This window comes from Aethalodelphis obliquidens, unplaced genomic scaffold (genome assembly GCF_003676395.1).
Source record: "Aethalodelphis obliquidens isolate GAN/ISIS:26980383/991018 unplaced genomic scaffold, ASM367639v1 scaffold28, whole genome shotgun sequence".
Classification (NCBI taxonomy): Eukaryota; Metazoa; Chordata; class Mammalia; order Artiodactyla; family Delphinidae; genus Aethalodelphis; species Aethalodelphis obliquidens.
Window position 1 is genome coordinate 6,714,628 of NW_020837972.1, and position 18,351 is coordinate 6,732,978.

General features: G+C 48.6%; 1 protein-coding gene across 3 annotated transcripts in view; it reads left to right on the forward strand.

Annotated features, from left to right (window-relative positions):
• ACACB (acetyl-CoA carboxylase beta) overlaps positions 1 to 18,351 on the forward strand; it is a 136,711-nt gene that overhangs the window by 82,775 nt on the left and 35,585 nt on the right. For all 3 annotated transcript variants that reach the window (XM_027124486.1, XM_027124488.1, XM_027124487.1), the window contains 11 exons: positions 785 to 919; positions 3,239 to 3,385; positions 4,825 to 5,013; positions 6,543 to 6,643; positions 8,206 to 8,294; positions 8,387 to 8,511; positions 12,520 to 12,633; positions 12,798 to 12,911; positions 13,492 to 13,581; positions 16,640 to 16,758; positions 17,849 to 17,986. In XM_027124486.1, coding sequence (XP_026980287.1) covers positions 785 to 919; positions 3,239 to 3,385; positions 4,825 to 5,013; positions 6,543 to 6,643; positions 8,206 to 8,294; positions 8,387 to 8,511; positions 12,520 to 12,633; positions 12,798 to 12,911; positions 13,492 to 13,581; positions 16,640 to 16,758; positions 17,849 to 17,986 — 1,361 coding nt within the window. The remainder of the gene's footprint in view (positions 1 to 784; positions 920 to 3,238; positions 3,386 to 4,824; positions 5,014 to 6,542; positions 6,644 to 8,205; positions 8,295 to 8,386; positions 8,512 to 12,519; positions 12,634 to 12,797; positions 12,912 to 13,491; positions 13,582 to 16,639; positions 16,759 to 17,848; positions 17,987 to 18,351) is intronic.

Sequence of the window (18,351 nt, forward strand, 5' to 3'; positions counted from 1 at the left end):
CAGGAAAATAGTGATTTTTGTAATGAAAATATAGCAACAGTAGTAGCTGATGCTTGTTGGCCTCCGACTATGTGCCATCCTGCTTCATCCTTATCAGCGCCCTGTGAGGCAAGACTGTCATTTCCTCCCATTTTACTGTTGGGAAAACTGAGGCTCAGAGAGGGGAAGGCATGTGTGGAGATCACAGAGTGATGGGTGGGAGCAGGGTTCCATCCCAGGCCTGGCTGACTTGAGTGCCCAAGCTGTGAACTTCTGAGCAAAGGGTGGGACAGTCCTGTCGGTCTGCAGCCCACACATGATAACAAAACTCATCACGTCCACACGGCCCGACTCAGACCAGTTAAGGGGCTGATGACTGTACTGCAGTCATGTTCTTCATTCCCCAGAGGGTTTTCTCACTGCCTTTAAAAACCGGAGCTGGTCACAAAATGCACCGCATTTTAGGAATGTGTGTGTCAGTCACCCTACATCGTATGATTCATCTGTATTTCTAAGAGAGAGGTCTTCCTTTGGAAACAAAGATCAGTTTCCATGTCTGTAAAATGGGCACAAGGAACACCTGCCTCTCTGGCTGGCTTTGCAGATGGAAAAAATTTATGCCCAGCACTGTGCCTGGTACACAACAGATTGTGTAAATGCTGGTTCCCTCTCTCCCCTCCGCTTGAACTCTGCCCACGGAGTCATTCAATGTAAATGACACGGCCCCTGCTCCAGAGTTACTAGTTTGGGGTGACACCGGCCAGTCCTAGTGGGCTCCATATAATTTCTTCTTTCTGCAAAACAGGTGATGAAGATGATCACGACCCTGAATGTGCAGGAAAGTGGCCGGGTGAAGTACGTCAAGCGCCCAGGGGCTGTGTTGGAAGCAGGCTGTGTGGTGGCCAGGCTGGACCTCGATGACCCTTCTAAAGTGCACCCGGTATGTGGCACCCGGCACAGCTACCCCGTGAGCCAGATAGGCTTGTGGCCCCGGATCTCCCGCCACCACCCGCTCCCAGCAGCCAGCACGATGGGCGTAGGACTGTGTCTGCCTGTGCTCACATCCTTCTCAGCAGCTTCCCATCCCACTTAGAATAAAAGCCACGTGTTTCCGATGATCTCCAAGACCCCCCCTTGAGCTGTGCCCTGCTTTCTTCCCTGGCTTCGTCTCCTCCCCCACTACCCCTCCCTTAATCTAATGCTCCAGACCCGTCCCCCTGGGGCCAGCTCCCTCTGCCTGGAAGAACCTTCTCCCAGACGCTTACAGGGGAAGGGTTCTTCCTGTGAACTTTGACGCAAACATCATCCCCCCAGTGCGTTATATAGAGCTGTCAGCTCTCCGTGACATGACATGACTTACCCTCCTACAGTGAGCCGGGCCTGCGGGGAGGTGGCTGGCCATCTATGCATGTAATTTTGTTTTCTCTACAATAATTAGTGTATATGCCCAGGAAAAAAGAAAAGCTAGAAGAGCATTTTTTTAAAAAATCAAATCGACTCTTTTCTTCAGACTATTCTATTAGTTTCATTTTTTTCTTCTCCTTCTTTTCATTATTCTTTTTAGAGGGTTCCCAAAGCTAGAAGTAGACTGAGCTTCGTTAGATCACCAGGAAGGTCTGTGCTTGCTTTGTGATTCCTTTTAGCAAACGTTTCCCGTTTCCCGGGCTAGGTTCTTGAGACAGCGCCCAGCCACAGGTCAGGAGGCTCACAGATGCCCGTGAGAAAGACAGGCAGATAAGCCTTTGTAATTCAGCTCAGTAAGTGCAGTCAGAGGGACTGCGCTTGGCCGCTGGCTGTGAGGGCCCAGGTGGAGAAGCCAGCAGCAGATTGTGGAGAGGGGAAACCCTCCGGCTAATCTTCAAGGGTGAGAGGAGCCTGCAGGGTTGGGAGTGGAGTCGAGGGACAGGAAGCTGAGGGTTCTGGGCCAGCAGAATAGCATGCCCCAGCTCCTGGGTCCCAGTGCCTCCCGCAGTTGGTGCTGAGTGGATATTTGTCGAATAAATTAACAGACGAATGGATACATTAAGTCAGTGTTGCCCCTTTGGGGAGCTTTTTATTTGGGGATCCTTTAAGGCTAAATGTTTATGATTTACAAAAAGCACGTACACGGGCTTCCCTGGTGGTGCAGTGGTTGGGAGTCCGCCTGCCGATGCAGGGGACATGGGTTCGTGCCCCAGTCGGGGAAGATCCCACATGCCGTGGAGCGGCTGGGCCCGTGAGCCATGGCTGCTGAGCCTGCGAGTCCGGAGCCTGTGCTCCGCAACGGGAGAGGCCACAACAGTGAGAGGCCCGCGTACCGAAAAAAAAAAAAAAATAGCACGTACACTTGCATGACAGTTTCCTAAATTTTCACCCTGCTAGGCATTCATCTTTGGGGTTCGAGTGAGACTGAAATAAATGGAAAAAAACAGGAAGATGATCTTGGTTTGAAAGCAAAGCAAAACAAAAACATCTGTCGACAAAAATAATAAACAGTCTTAATAGGAATAGAAAGAGTTTTATTTGAACCAAACTGAGGACCATAGCCCGAAAGACAACCTTTCAGATAACTCTGAGGAACTGCTCCCAAGGAGCATTTTTTTCAGCACAATTTTATGTCTTGTCAGAACAAAGAACATGAAACAAGTCAGGGATACATTCCTTCAAGGTTTCAGGACACACACACACACACAAAAACAGAACAGATCAGCAGGTACACAGCGAGTCCATATGGCCTTGGCACCTGGGAAGGGAATCTTATCATCAAAGGAGAACCAGCATGGGCGTCCGAGGAAGGCAGGCATTTCATCTTTATTTTTAACATGGACATTCTTTACTTCTGGTCAGTGCGCCCTTTTCTTTAATAATTAAAGCTTATGTACAGTGTATGTTTGATTGGCTACAAACTGGCTGCTCTAGTTAGCATGAAATTCAAGTTAACTCATGTAGAAGCCAGAATCACTTCCCCAGATCTCAACATGTGAACATTTTGTTTTCAATCACATCTAATGCCCTCCAAAATTATTTGGGGTACATAATTGACTCTGACATTTGTAAAGGGGAAGATTTGGAAACCTCACACAGGGGTGTGAATGTAGCAATTTTAACTTTCCAATACAATGTTTTCTTCTGTTCCCCCCTCCCCCGCAGGCTTCATGATAACCGCATTATGTGTATTGTGTATATTGTGTGTTGGTAGCTCTGCCTCGGCCCTTGGCTTGCATGTCTCATTCAGAGGCCACAGTGGCCTTGACCTCTGACTCCTGTGGTGTCCCATCAGGCTGAGCCATTCACGGGAGAGCTCCCCTCCCAACCGACGCTGCCCATCCTCGGAGAGAAACTGCACCAGGTTTTTCGCAGTGTCCTGGAAAATCTGAGGAACATCATGAAGGGCTACTGTCTGCCGGAGCCTATTTTTAGCATCAAGGTGGGTCACGTGGGCAGGGTAGGTGTGTATCACACACACGTGCATAGGTCCGCATGAGAGCTAGAAGATCCCAGAGATCTTTATTGAGGTAAGAAATGAGAAAATGATTCATCCTCTGTTGTTTCTATCAAGGACCCATTCTCAGGAAGTTCCTCAGTTTCATTGTAAACATCAGTGTATGTTTCTCTCTGATTATAAACTGTTGTAAAGGTGACATTGCTTTTTGGGGTTGGGTTCAGCTCAACACTGAGAATGTTCACATAGTAAGTTAAGAAAGGAGTCGATGTGGGTCACCCTCTTAAAGAGACAGCGAGGAAGGGCTTTGTCCAGAAACACAACTCTGTTCATCATCCCAGGGTCCCGTTGTCTGTAGAGAAACAAGTCCTCAAATTTTCAGACCTCCGTGAAAGACCCATGCTGCTAAACTCAACGTCAGTAACTATAAAACTGCGCTACGTCACATTCCATCCCAGAAAAGCCAATCACAGTGTTGGTGGTCATAGTAATAACTCAGCCCTTGTCCTGTACATGCTATGTGCCATCTACTACTCTAAGTACTTGAACCTTATTAAGTCATTTCACCGTCCCAACAACCTAGGAGGTAAGAACTGTTATTATTTCCATTTTACAGGTGAGGAAACTGAGGCACAGAGAGGCTACAAAATTTGCCTTGTTTCACCCATGAAGAGGCAAAGAGGGGACTTGAACCCTGGCCCCCTAGCTTCAGAGTCCATGCACTTAGCCCCTAGGTTATGCTGCTTAACTGCTAGAATTACAACATTTTTTTAAGTCTTTGCACTTGCCTGTGTGTGCATGGTTTCATTTTTAAACCTTACAATCACGTTATGGGGTTGGCGCCATTATCCTCCCCATTCAAAGACCATCAACAGTTCTGCTTCCGGGTGAGCCGGAAGCAGTGCAATGCAGCTGTTAAGAGTCTCTGAGACTGCCTGAGTTTGCGTCCTGGCTTTGCTTCCTACTAGCTGGGTGACTTTGGGTAACTTAATTAACCTCTCTGTGTTTCAGTTTCCTCAACTGGAAAATGCAAATAATGATTATTCCTACTTTGTGGGGTTGTCTCTGAGGATCAAATGAGAATATGCAAATCCAGGACCTAGGACAGTGTCTGGCACAAAGCCAGTGTCCCACAAATGTTCGCTTTTCCCAGGGCCTGGTGTTCTATCCCCACACCAGGCTGGCTGTTTGGATGCATGGAGAGGGGAGTGGGGCCTTCCTGGGTCGGGAAACTGGGTGTTCATTCCCCCTGTGGTCAGCGGGCCATTCTACTCTGGACTGTTCCACAGGCCACTGGGTCTAGATCTTTGGCCACTCACGTGCACGGGGCCTGGATGGGCTGAGTGTGTCAGCCGCCCCGTGGTGGGCGGCCGTGCCCATGCCCCCAGCACAGCCTTGGGCCGACTCTGTGCTCCCCGCTGCAGCTGAAGGACTGGGTGCAGAAGCTCCTGATGACCCTGCGGCACCCAACGCTGCCACTGCTGGATCTGCAGGAGATCATGACCAGCGTGTCGGGCCGCATCCCCGCCCCCGTGGAGAAGGCTGTCCGCAGGGTGATGGCCCAGTACGCCAGCAACATCACCTCGGTGCTGTGCCAGTTCCCCAGCCAGCAGGTGGGTGCCCCCACCCCCACTCCAGCCCCGCTGGGAACTTGTCTCCCCATCAGTGCGGACGTCCGGTCTCTGATCAAATCGGGCTTCACGAGACCCACTGACAGCCAAGATGCTGGGGACTGAGAGTTTTCTTTCACGTCTTCTCTGCAGGATCGCAGCATTTCCCCCAAAACAACAGTTGTTTAGAGGAACATAAACAGTTATTAGGCCTCACTCTGTATAACTCGGCTGTGGAACAGGAGTAAGCAGTTGGTGCAAACAGAGTGAGCGTTTTCCAAAAATACGCTGGCTGACACAGTAGAGGACATTGTGAGTTCTTCTTGCCAGTGTGTAGAACTGATTCTCCCCCTCTGCTTTGTGTAAGGTGACAATCTTGGGGCTATATGTATATATAATATTATTTAAGAATGGAAACCATTCCCGGGTAGTATCAGAAATCTCTAATAATTCTACAATGGCCTCGTTTTGTTCTTTTTTGGGGTCGCTTTTATCAGGCGTTTTAAAGGAAATCTGCATTTTGAAGAGCCATCTCTTTTTTATCTTCATGCCCTCTGCCTGGTTATAAGGGCTGCCTCCCACCATCACCCCACCCACATGTCAGCAATTTGGGGCGCCCGAGGTCAGTGTAAGTCAGTTTATTCCCAGAGGTCAACCTCTAGGTTGGAGTATCGTTCGGCCATAAAAAGGAATGAAATACTGATTCATGCTACCCCAGGGATGAACCTTGAAAACATGATGCGCAGTGAAAGAAGCCAATCATTAAAGACCACGTGTTGCCTGATTCCATTTATATGAAACATTCAGAACTGGCAAATCCACGGAGAAGAGGAAGTAGATCAGTGGTTGCCAGGGGCTGGGGGCGGGGGGGTTGGCGAGTAGCTGCTAATGGTTATAGGATTTCTTTTGGGGGAGAAGAAAACGCTCTGAAATTGGATGGCGGTGATGGTTGCACAGCTCTGTGAATATACTAAAAGCACGGAATTAATTGTACACTTTAAAAGAAGGGGGGCGGAAGATGATGGTATATGAATTCTATCTCAACTAAAAATAATGAAAACAAAGCTCTCAGGGACCCCAGTTGAGAAAAATACATGTTGGAACCTTCTGGGAATTTGTTATTGATGCAGGTTTTTCATTACATGTTTTTTTTGTCGCCACAGACAACATGCCGATCGCATTAAATCTAACTGTAAAAATAGGACCCCCATAGCCAACACCCTCATGCTCCCTGGGGTTGGAAATTCCCTTCTCCTCTTTCCCCAGAGCATTTGAATTTGTGGAGAGGGATGATACAGTGGTGCGTGTCTTTATGTGATTGTTGTCATTCTGAGCTCTTGAGTCCTCAAGCCACGTGTTGAGTGGGGTGTGCAGAGCTGTTTCTGGGTGGCCAGAGGGCTTTGGGGCTGGAATTTTAAATTTTTGAATGGGATCCCCATGGGAGCCTGTGGTGGGTCCTTCTGGTGACTTCTGCGTGGCAACCAGATTGTGTGGTTTGAGTGGCCTGTGACCTGTCCCGTTTTCCCATGCAGATAGCCACCATCCTGGACTGCCATGCGGCCACCCTGCAGCGGAAGGCCGATCGGGAGGTCTTCTTCATGAACACCCAGAGCATTGTGCAGCTGGTCCAGAAGTGAGTCCTGGGCCCTCCTTGGGGTGTGGTTATCACACTCAGTTATCCATGTATTGCCCCAGGGTGGTGCTATCTTAAGGGCAGGCTAAGACTGAGAGACAGTGCCTGGGGTCCGATACCCCACTTACATCCCCAGCACAGCCCTTCCTAACAGCAGAACAAAGCAACACCCTTTACCTCCGTGAATCTCAGTTTGCCAGTCTGTTAACTGGGGATAAAAACACTTCACACACCATAAGTCATTTTGAGCTATGAGCAGATTGATTTTTGTAAAGTGCTGACACATAGTGAGTCCTTGTGGTAGCTTTGATTATGAGACAGTGGGATGAGATGGCTTTATAGGCTGTAAAGGATTATACAGATTATCCTTGCGGTTTTGGGGGATCCTTGCAAAGGAGGAGTTGGCGAAGAATTTGTATTTTATCTTAAGTAGTTCTTGAGCAGGGAGAACTATTCTGATGATAAAAAGAACTGCCCTTTTGCATGAAAACTCTACCCAGCAAGAAAGCTTTGCCTATAAGGACAGAATCCAAACATTCTCAGACTTCAGCGAATTCATTCAGCGCATGTTAGCCATGAGGCAGAAACTATCAGAGGTACAGAGGATATAGGACTATAGGAAAATGCCGTCCTTTTCAGGGCACTCCCTGGCTCATGGGGACTCATACTAACAAGATAGGATCGCAGCTGAGGAAGGAGATTGGAGTTTGGATTCCCCACCAAGTGAGAGTCACAGCTGGATGTGCAGGATCACTTTGCCTCCCTTAGCCTGCTAACGCTAACCCATCCTTCAGCAATGGAAATGCCTAGGAGAAATGAACAAATGACAAACGAATCAAATTCCATAGCAGGATTTTGTGTGTTAAATATAAATCGCAAAGCTCTGTCTTATGTTGTGTTCGTGTGTGTTTTTAAAATCACATCTGAATAAGAGAGTATTTTAGGTTCTTCCTCTCTTTTGTTGCCCTTTGGTGATGCTGGGGTGAAGCTGCTTTCAGCTTCCCTAAAACTCAGCATCACATTCTCTTACACGCTCAATTCCCTGTGTTCTGAAATAGTTTAGAAGAGGAAATGGTTTAAGGAACATCCAGGTTACCATTTGGTTTTAAAACGGAAGTGAAATTTACACAGGGATCTTTTGGTAAATGTCCTTCAAGTTTTGTTTTGTTTTGTTTTCCAATCTGTCTTTATACATTGAGTGGTTAATTGAAAATTTTTGCTTTTCAACCATGCATGCAAGGCTGACCCCTTTCAGCATCCCAACTCTGTAAGTGTTTTTCCTTCTCTCTGGGGACGGGCAGGCATCATCCAAAGGCTCAGGCTTGGCCTCTCGTTGGATGTGTGACCTTGGGCAAGTCACTGCTCTCTCTGGCCTGCGGAGTTATTAGCACAAATGAACTAACTCACACATCCCTTCCAGGCCTAAAGATTAGAGGGAGCAGCCTCCAGTTTCTTTATTAGTGTTTTCTCCTTATTCAAATCATAAAAGTCCTGGCTGTGGATAACTCCGGCACCCCAGGAAGTAGAGTTGATCACTAAGCCAGCCTTCCCTTCCTCCCCAGATACCGCAGTGGGACCCGGGGCTACATGAAGGCGGTGGTGTTGGATCTCCTGCGAAGATATTTGCTGGTTGAGCACCATTTCCAACAAGGCAAGAGTCGCCACCGCAAGCATTGGTGACAAGCCCACGGGGGCAGGAGGGGCCCCGAGCCTTACCCCACGTGGCCTTTTGTCTCCCTGCAGCCCACTACGACAAGTGTGTGATAAACCTCAGGGAGCAGCTGAAACCAGACATGTCCCAGGTGTTGGACTGCATCTTCTCCCACGCGCAGGTGGCCAAGAAGAACCAGCTGGTGATCATGTTGATCGTAAGCAAGAAAAGTCACCCTTTACCCAGAGTGGGGGTAGCTCAGGGCTCCACCGACTTTTTCTGGAAAGGGCCAGAGAGTAAATATATTAGATTTAGCCCAGGATATGGTCTCTGCCCTGACCTCTCAATGCTGCTGTGGCACAGTGTAAGCAAATGGGCATGGCTGTGTTCCAATAAAACTTTGCTTATAAAACTAGGCAGTAGGTAGGATTTGTTGACCCCTGGGGGAGATCATGACTAACCCACAAAGCACCTACTGTGTGCCAGGCACTCCTGACATGCTTTACAAATACTAACTTGTTTAATTCCCTAAGCAGCCCTAGGAGGTCGGTACCGTTCTCATCCTCCTTTGACAGCACAGAGAGGTGAAATCACTTTCCCAAGGGTACCCAGCTTATAAGTGCAGAGCTGGGATTTGAACCCACAGCATGGCTCCAGAGTCATGAGCTATGATTAGTCAAGGGGTATTGGATTCCGAGTCTTCTGGTAGGGCTTTCATTTTGCCTTCTTGGTGAAGCGTGGAATGTCTTTGTTCTTATTTCTCCTCCTACTGGGTAATAATTAGCAATCCTTTATAGCTAAAGATTTTTTTCCTTGACGTGACTTAGAAAATGCAGGATCAGCAGATAGTAGCAGAGACTTGGGCTTGGCTTATAGCAGGAAGGGGTCGGCAGATTTCTTTTTTCTGTAAGGGGCCAGAGAGTAAATATTTCAGGCTTTGGCCATGCAGCCTATGTTGAAACTACTCAGTCCTGCCATTGTAGCGTGAAAGTGGCCATAGACAATATGTGAATGAATGAGTGTGGCTCTGTGCCAATAAAACTTTATTTACAAAACTGGGCAGTGGGCCAGATTTGGGCCTGGGCTTATAGGGCAGTTAACACCCTAACAAAATGGATTCATAAATATTGATATTTTTGTAAAGAATCATTTAAAAATCTCCTAATGCAGCATGAGATTCTCTTAATCCAGGCTGTACTTGAGAACCACCTGGGGTGGGGGTGGGGGAGCTTTTAAAAAATACAGATGCCCAGGCCCCACCCTTGGTCCATTAACTCAGGGTTTCTGTGGATGGGGCCCAGGCATTAGTACTTTCTGAAAGCTTCTCCAATGGGAAGTTTAAACGGGGACTGTATATTAGATAATAATATTGGTCTAGTGTTCAATTTTTGGAGTGTTTTAACAGTTCTACAGTTAGCTGGGGAGAGATCTTTTTTCTCAAGGGGGTACATTCTGAAGTAGTGGGAAGGATCATGGTGTCTGCAACTGAAAGAAAGAGAAAAGAGTGAGAGAGTGTGTGTGTGTGTACAGGCATGCACGTATGCTTACTAGAAAAGCAAATGTGAAAGTTTAGCAATTGCTGAATCTGGATAATTTTCGATGTACTGATCTCCTGTAGTTTTGAAGTTCTTCAAAATTAAATTTGGGGGACTTCCCTGGTGGCGCAGGGGTTAAGAATCTGCCTGCCAGTGCAGGGGACACGGGTTCATTCCCTGGTCCAGGAAGATCCCACATGCCACGGAGCAACTAAGCATATGCGCCACAACTACTGAAGCCTGCGAGCCACAACTACTGAGCCCGCATGCCACAACTACTGAAGCCCGCGTGGCTAGAGCCCGTGCTCCACGATAAGAGAAGCCACTGCAGTGAGAAGCCCGCGCACCGCAACGAAGAGTAGCCCCCGCTTGCTGCAACTAGAGAAAGCCCGCGCACAGCAACAAAGACCCAATGCAGCCAAAAATAAATAAAATTTAAAAAAAAATTAAATTTGGGAGGAAGGATCCCCAAGTGATTGCAATATGCAGCCAGGATTGGGAACTTAAGACCAAGGACATATCTAGTCTTGGGGGGAATTTCATTGCTAAAATAATATAACCCTTTTCTCAAAGTACCTCCTTTGGATGGAGTCTTCTTAAGTGTGAGTATCTGTAAAACAAAGGATGCCTATAATTTATTACAGTCCACTCACCATTTGTTCATAGGCCAGGGCTTGGGTCTGTGGGTTATTCTGCTGTTTGCTACTCTTTGTGTACATAATAACTCTCTTTTGGGCATGAAGTTCTTAAAAATAATGTTCATCAGAGGATGGCCTGGGGAAGAGGACGGCCTGGTGGAATGGCCCCCAGATCAGAGAACTAGGGCACTGCCAGGGGCTTCTTGGTGAAGGAGGCTAAAAATGTTGTAGCAGGTGTGGTTTGGGGGTTATATGTGAGATTCATTATTCTTCTGGCTCTCTTGTTTCCATTTGCTAGAAAATGGTGGGTTCTTTGCATTTGACGGTATTTGATGCTTTGGAGATTTTGAGCAAAGACTTGTTAATTGAGTGATTACTTGGAAATGAAATTTTTTTGAGTCTTTACAGGCAACCTCATTTCTGAACATCAATTCAGTGGTTATAGGACTTTGCTAATGACAAAACAGAGAAAACAAAACATGATGCTGTGAACTAAAATACACGCCATGGGACCACTTCACAAAAGTTAACAAGAAAGAGAGAGAGTATTTTAGACTTGTGTGTGTAGAGTGTGGTGGCCAGATTTTTAAATTTTTCATACAAAACTTGTCTTGAGTCTTTCCTCTCTTATTTATTTTTTATTCCTATCTTTGGCCATGCCACACGGCTTGCAAGATCTTTCCCAACCAGGGATTGAACCCAGGCCACAGCAGTGAAAGCCCAGAATCCTAACCACTAGGCCACAGGGAACTCCTGAGTCTTTCCTCTCTTAGAAAACCACTAGCCTGGTTGTTGGACAGCGCCTACGTTCTGTGCTATCCTTGGAGTCACAGGCTGGTGGAATGATGGAGACTAATGCCACCGCCACTTGATAAAGCAAATCAGAATTTGGGAGGGAGAGAAAGTTTAGAATAATTTCCCACGAGATTTCTTCAGCACTGACATGCTATGTGTTTGTGTACAAGTGTGAAATATTAATATGTTAAAAAAAATTTTTTCTGACTGTAAAAACAGTGTGGTCTCATTCTAATTAGGAAAATGCAGAAGCAGATGCGGAAAAGAATGACCCCTGGCACCACCACCTGGTGACCACTTGGAGAACGGCCTGGTGCAAGGAAGGGGGGGTGTGATGCCCAGGCATTCAGATTCCCAGCATTCATTGTTCTGTCTTTGTGGGTATTGAGGGAGTATAAGCTCTGAGCCATTACCGAGCCCTTCTTGCATTTAGGGCATAAGAGGAGTTGCAAAGACCAGTCGCATGCGGCCCTGGTCTCCAGCAGAAAGGTCCCTTGTTCAGAAGCAGAGAGGAGGGATGCACGTAGGAACCCTCATCCCTGCCTCTTCTGCAAGTTCCACCTCTAGATCTTCTCTCTTGCAGGAAGCCTCCCTTGACCTCTCCAGGCCCTAGATGCTCCCCTCACACTGGGGCTCCTGGAGGGTAGCTTACACACCGTCACCAAAGCCTCCCATGTGACCCTTACTCTTTGTTCATACCTGCCTCTATTTCCCCTCATCCCTCTTCTCTGAAACTGAGCTCCATAAGTCAGGCAACAACGTTTAGAGGAAAGAGGGAGAGGCCATAGCGACAGGAGAGCCCTGGGTTCAAATCTGGCTCTGCCTCGCACGTGCTTGGTAGCCTTGGGGCAAGGCGCGCTGCCTCTCCGAGCCTCAGTTTCCTCATCTGTAAAATGGGAATCATATAGTAACTTGTCAGTGGGTTGGGGGCATTTGAGGAAATGAGTGGAAAGGGTCTAGCTGCTTGCCCGGCCATAGTAAGTACCTGATAAGTGCTGGCCATTAACAGTGATGCAGGCAGAGACTTTGTTGTCTTTTTCTTCATGCCAGGAATTTAGGGCATGTTTTGGGGTGGATGAATGGGAGAGTGAATGAATAGGGGGGTACTTGGTGGAGAGTGGCCAAGGGTATGTGTATCACACTGTGCAGGTTTGCGGGGGCAGCCACACCCCCACCCCCCTGGCCAAGGGTGAATGCTGGCCTGTTTCCTTCTGGTAGAACAGAGAGCCATTTGGATTTTGTTTCTCTCCCCCAAAGGATGAGCTCTGTGGCCCAGACCCTTCCCTGTCAGATGAGCTGACCTCCATCCTCAGCGAGCTCACTCAGCTGAGCAAAAGCAAGCACTGCAAAGTGGCCCTCAGAGCCAGGCAGGTAGGGTCGCCAGCCGTGGTCCCCACCGTGCATGACGTCACAGGGTGCCGCCCTTCCCCACACGCGGCCCCCACCGTGCATGTCCCCTCTGCTGCAGGACCCGCCCCTTGGCTCCTCCCCATGAGGATGGCTCACCCCAGCCCCTCTGTCCCCTCCCCCTGCAGGTCCTGATTGCCTCCCACCTCCCCTCCTATGAGCTGAGGCACAACCAGGTGGAGTCCATTTTCCTGTCTGCCATCGACATGTATGGCCACCAGTTCTGCCCGGAAAACCTCAAGGTGAGGCCACCTCCATCCATGCACTTGGCAGAGAGCATGCGCCATGGCCCACGTGGGGCCTGGGGGTGGGGAAGCAGGCTCCCCCTTCCCTCGATGGGCTGGCACTCGGGTGCAGGGCACAGCTGCCAACTCCAGTGGTTTAGTCCAGTGTGGCCAGGGCTGCCCAGGGGAGGCTCTGGGAGAGGTTGAGTCCTGCAGGATGGACAGAGCCTCAGGCAGCAAGGCTCTCCCAGGAGGTGTGATGTTAAAAGTTCATGTGTCATGGAGCTTATTGGAAGCTGGGAGCACTCACATGGTTGGGTCATGGCTTCATCTTCCCAGGGCTCCCCCACCTCCTAAATCTGCCTCATTCACAGGCTTCCAGGCACCCCCTCCACATCTGGAGCTGGGAGCCCTGGGAGCAGTCACCCCAGAACTGCCTCCATGTTCAGATCTCGTGGGCCTGGGAAATGGGCAACGTTTCGTGATAACGATACGACCAGCCTCCTTCCCTGCCCCCATCCCTCCTGCTTATCTGACTGCTGGTTAGAACTCGTTAACATTCCCTTTTCCTGCTTTTTCCCCCTTCCATTTCCTGTAGAAATTAATACTCTCAGAAACGACCATATTTGACGTCCTGCCCACTTTCTTCTATCATGCTAACAAAGTCGTCTGCATGGCATCCTTGGAGGTAAGTAGGAGAGAGGCCCCCGTAACAGCACCAGTACTGACCATGCCGGTCCTAACATCCACTGCCCGCCTGCCACATGCCTGACCCTAGGCCACGTGCCTGGCAAACGTGATCTTATCATTCTCTGTACAAGGTAGGTCCTGTTACTTACACCTGTCTCACGGAGAAGAGAACGGAGGCTCAGAGAGGTGAAGCAACTTGCTCGAGGTCACACAGCTAGGAAGTAGCAAAACCAGGATTCACATTAGGTCTGTCTTAGTCCAGAGTCCTTGCTGGTAAGCCCTGCTATCTTGTGTGCCATTCTAGCCTCCTCCGGACCAGGCACAGTTAAATATGAACCCCCAAGGGCCAAGTCTGAGGCACTTCATCCAAACTTTCCAACTCACCTGCCTTAGATACCTTTGAAAGACTTTTCCACTTGGAACTATGAGAGCCGGAAGGAGCCTAGGTGACAGTTTAAGGTGACCTCCCTGTGTGTCAGGCAGAGATGAACACGAGCAGTGGCAAAACCTGGATTAGAGCCAGGTTGTCTGCTTCCGCTCTGGTCTTCCTGAATTCAGGGGCTGAGAGGTGTTTGGTTAATTTCAGGACATCACGATGTTCCATCTGCTCTTTCAGAATCCTTTCAAGGAGTTATGAGATGATGGGTGTTTTCAACTTGACTGTCTTCCCCGGTGATTTCTCCTCATTTCTTCAACTTGACTGTCTTCCCCTGGTGATTTCTCCTCATTTCTTTACCCTCTGAACTTGGAGTCTCAGTCCCCTGTGGTACCCACTCTTCTGCCATCTTTTAGACCCCATGGGTCACCCATCCTGATGCCAGAAGGTTGACTGGGTCTCCATGGAGACCATTTTGGGCTTGTAAGCATGTTACAGCCAGTGTCTCTGGGCCTGCAATTTTTACCCCTCCCCTGGTTTCGACTCCAAGAACCCCTCCAGGCCCCACTCTTTGTTCGCAGCAGTGAGACCTAATACAGCTCTTAAGTAGCTACCAAGTGTTTTCCCCCCGTCTTCAGTTTTCACCAGTAATTATTGAGACCTACTGTATTCCAGCTGCTGGGGATACATTAGAGAAAAACCATAGTCTCTGCCTTAGTGGAGCTTCTCTGGCTGGGGAGAGACACACACTCAGTATTTCTTTAATTATACACGTGATAGGGCCACAGAGGGAAAATGCAGGCCGTGATGAGAATTGCACAGCAGTACTTAACCTTACCAGGAGGTTCGACTCAGACTTTGATGAGAAAGTGACATGAAAGTGTCTGAAGAGCAAGTAGGAATTTGTGCGAGGGAGAAGCAGAGAGATTCCAGTCAGTGGCGTGTGCAAAGGTCCAAGCTGTGTGACCTCTGGCAAGTTGCTTTCCTTCTCTGGACTCTTAGATTCGTGTACTTTAGATAGGGATAGTAATGCTGACCTCACAGCATGAGTAAGCATCAGATGTGAGTATTGATCACCATTGTCACCCATCATCCAAACACCTGTCCTATGTAGGGGGTCCTAAGTCTAGGGGTCCTGAGTCAGATAGAAAGCAGCAGCCCACCTTCCCCACTTAATAAAGTGCTGAATCCCATTTATTTCTGTTAGTGATTTTTCTAGGACGCTTTCTTAACACGTTCCATCACTTGGTTGGGCAGTTTTATTGAATAGGATCCAACCTTTTCTTCACAACTCAAGATGAGCATTGTAAACATAAGGTTTTCACTTGGCCTCTTGAGTTGTGTAGAGTTTTGTCCCCGCTTAAAATGTGTCTGGTCCTCCCAGACCATGCCCAGGGTCACTGATTCTCTAGGAAGACTCTAGGACTCAGCATATAGATGTGCTCACAGTTGTGGTTTATTACAGCAAAAGGATACAAAGCACAGTCAGCAGAGAGAAAGGGCTCATGGGGTGAAGGCCAGAGGACACCATGCGCAAGCTTCCAGTGGTCCTCCAGGCACTTTTAATTCCTTGACAAACAAATTATGGCAACACATGTAAAAGTTGTCTACCACAGAAGCTCATTAGAGACTTAACACCCACAGTTTTATTGGGGGCTGGTCACATAGGCACTCTCTGCCTGACACATACCAAAATTCTAAACTCCCAGGAAGAAAACACATGTTCAGCATAAATCATGCTGTTTGCATAGATTAGGCAACGTCAACCATTCTTATCTGGGAATGGTGGGAATCCTCCCTAAATCTGGGTTCTTAGTTGCTAGCAAAAGGCCAGCCTTGCAAGCAGGCCTTTCAAAGGATAGCAATTAGGCCTGCTGTGTTAACTTTTGCTGCACAGTCCCTGGCTTCCCTATTCAATTAAAAAAATTCCCAATGCTTAGACTCTAGAACCATGTGGTCCAATATGGCAGCCACTGGCCATGCATGGCTTTTGAGCACTTGCAGTGTGGCCAGTCTGACTGAGCTGTGCTTGAAGTGTAAGATACACACTGGATTCCAGAGACTCAGTATGGAGAAAGAATTTAAAATATCTTAATTTTTTTAAATTGATTACATGTTGAAATGATAATGTTTTAGGTATTGGGGATGACATGAAATATATTATTAAAATTATATTTAACCTCTTGCCTTTTTTTAAGTATCAACTGGAAAAATCTGAAATTGATTTAAAATTGCCTACGTGGCCTGTGTTGTATTTCTGTTGGACAGTGTTACTCTAGAGCAGGGGTCAGCAAACTATAGTCTGTGGGCCACATCTGGCCCACTGCCCGGTTTTGTAAATAAAGTTTTATTGGAACACAGCCACGCCTGCTCATTTACATATTGTCAGTGGCACGAATGTATGCCCCCTGTAGTGGAAGCGTGGAGTCTTAACCACTGGACCGCCAGGGAAGTCCCTACAACAGCAGAATTGAGTAGTTGTGATAAAGATATATTCCACAAAAGCCTGAAATACTTACTATCTGGTCCTTTGCAGAGAAAGTAGCATCCTGAAGAGTGAGCAAATTTGCTGTGAGCTACCACTTTAGGGATCATATTTCAAGATCGTTTCTGGGACCCTTCAGCCTGAGTTTTCTCAGGTGTTGAGGGCACTCCGTCAGCTGTGCTTCTGTTTCATTAGGTTTATGTGCGGAGGGGCTACATCGCCTACGAGTTAACCAGCCTGCAGCACCGGCAGCTCCGGGACGGCACCTGCGTGGTGGAATTCCAGTTCATGCTGCCCTCCTCCCACCCAAACCGGTACAGAGTGGTACCCACCTGGGGGGCCAGCTTGTGCTGCTTTTCTCCCTGACCACTGTAGCCCTGTTTCTGGAGGGACCCAGCAGGGATGTCTGGGAACTGCTGGGAAGACGTCAGGTGCACCACTTCCCCACCCTGGCATCTCCCCCCATCTTTGTTCTCTCGTCTGTAAAATGGAGATAGCCCAGTGCTTATCTCCGGTAGCCACTGCCCACCTGTGGGATATTGAAATTAAAATGCATTACAATTAAATTAAAAATTCAGTTCCTCGGTTGTACCAGCTGCATTCAAAGTGTGCACTAGCCACAAGCTCACATGTGGCTTGTACAAACAACGTGGGCACAGTGAGCCTCCCTCATCATTTAGGGAATGGGGGCAACCCCAACTTCCTGGACGCCAGCCAAGGGCCAGCCTTGCAAGTAGGTCCCTTTTTCAGGAGAGCAACTCAGGCCTGCTCTGTGGACTCTTTTCTGCCCCCGTCTGATGAGCAGCCCCTCCTTTGCTTGATTCCAGGACCCTATCCTAACTCCCCGGGGGACCCATTTGGATTTGCCCCTGGTGTGCAGCCAGTTCTGGGGGCAATGGCCACCTGAACTCCAGTGGGCTGCTGGCCTGGGGGTCAGTTTTGGTTTCTGGCCCTGTCCGTAGGGCGGGTTTGATGGAGGGGAGGGGTTAGGGGAGCAGAGGCCTGGAATGTCTTTCAGAACCAAGGCTGGCCCTTCACCAGCCTCCGGGGGCTGGGGCTCTCCAGGAGGAATTGGCGCTGAGTGCATTCTTACTCTGGGCTGAGTTCACTACTGTGGATTTATCAGGCGACCATGTTGGAATTGGACTTGCCTGCATGCACGTACCGTTCATTCATTTATTCATTCACGTGTGGAGCTCTTGCTCTATACCAGGTCCTGAGGAATCAGATGAGACTCCCCAGCCCCTGTCGCTCTACCCCGTCCCTTCCACCCCGATTCTAAGCCCCCCTCTTCCAGAAGGCTCTAATGTGGCGCTGGCTCACCGAAGCTTCCAGGGCAGGAACAGCTCTTGGGGCTAGATCCACCGGTGGCTGCCTCACCCCCTCCTTCCCACTCCTCTGCAGGATGGCCGTACCCATCAGCATCACCAACCCTGAACTGCTGAGGCACAGCACGGAGCTCTTCATGGACAGTGGCTTCTCCCCCAAGTCCCAGCGGATGGGGGCCATGGTTGCCTTCCAGAGATTCGAGGATTTCACCAGGTACCCAGTGTGGCTCAGTCTCCCCAGAACACCCCATGCACAGGGGTTGAGTGAGCTTCCCCTGACCCCCACCCATTCATTGCACACACAGGTGGGGGTTGGCCCAGACACATGGCACAGCGAGTTAATAATAACAGAATAATAATATCATCAAAAGCGTGGGCTTTTGTGTCAGCACCTCCTGCTCTTGAATTCTGGCTCTGCACTGCTTCCTGACTATAAGACTCTGAACAAATGATTTCTCTCTGTACCTTCGTTTTCTCATCTGTATAATGGGCATAAGAGAAGGACTTACTTCGTAGGGTCACAAGGAAAATTAAATGAGATAATACATATAAAATATTGTATTTAAACTATAGTTAATA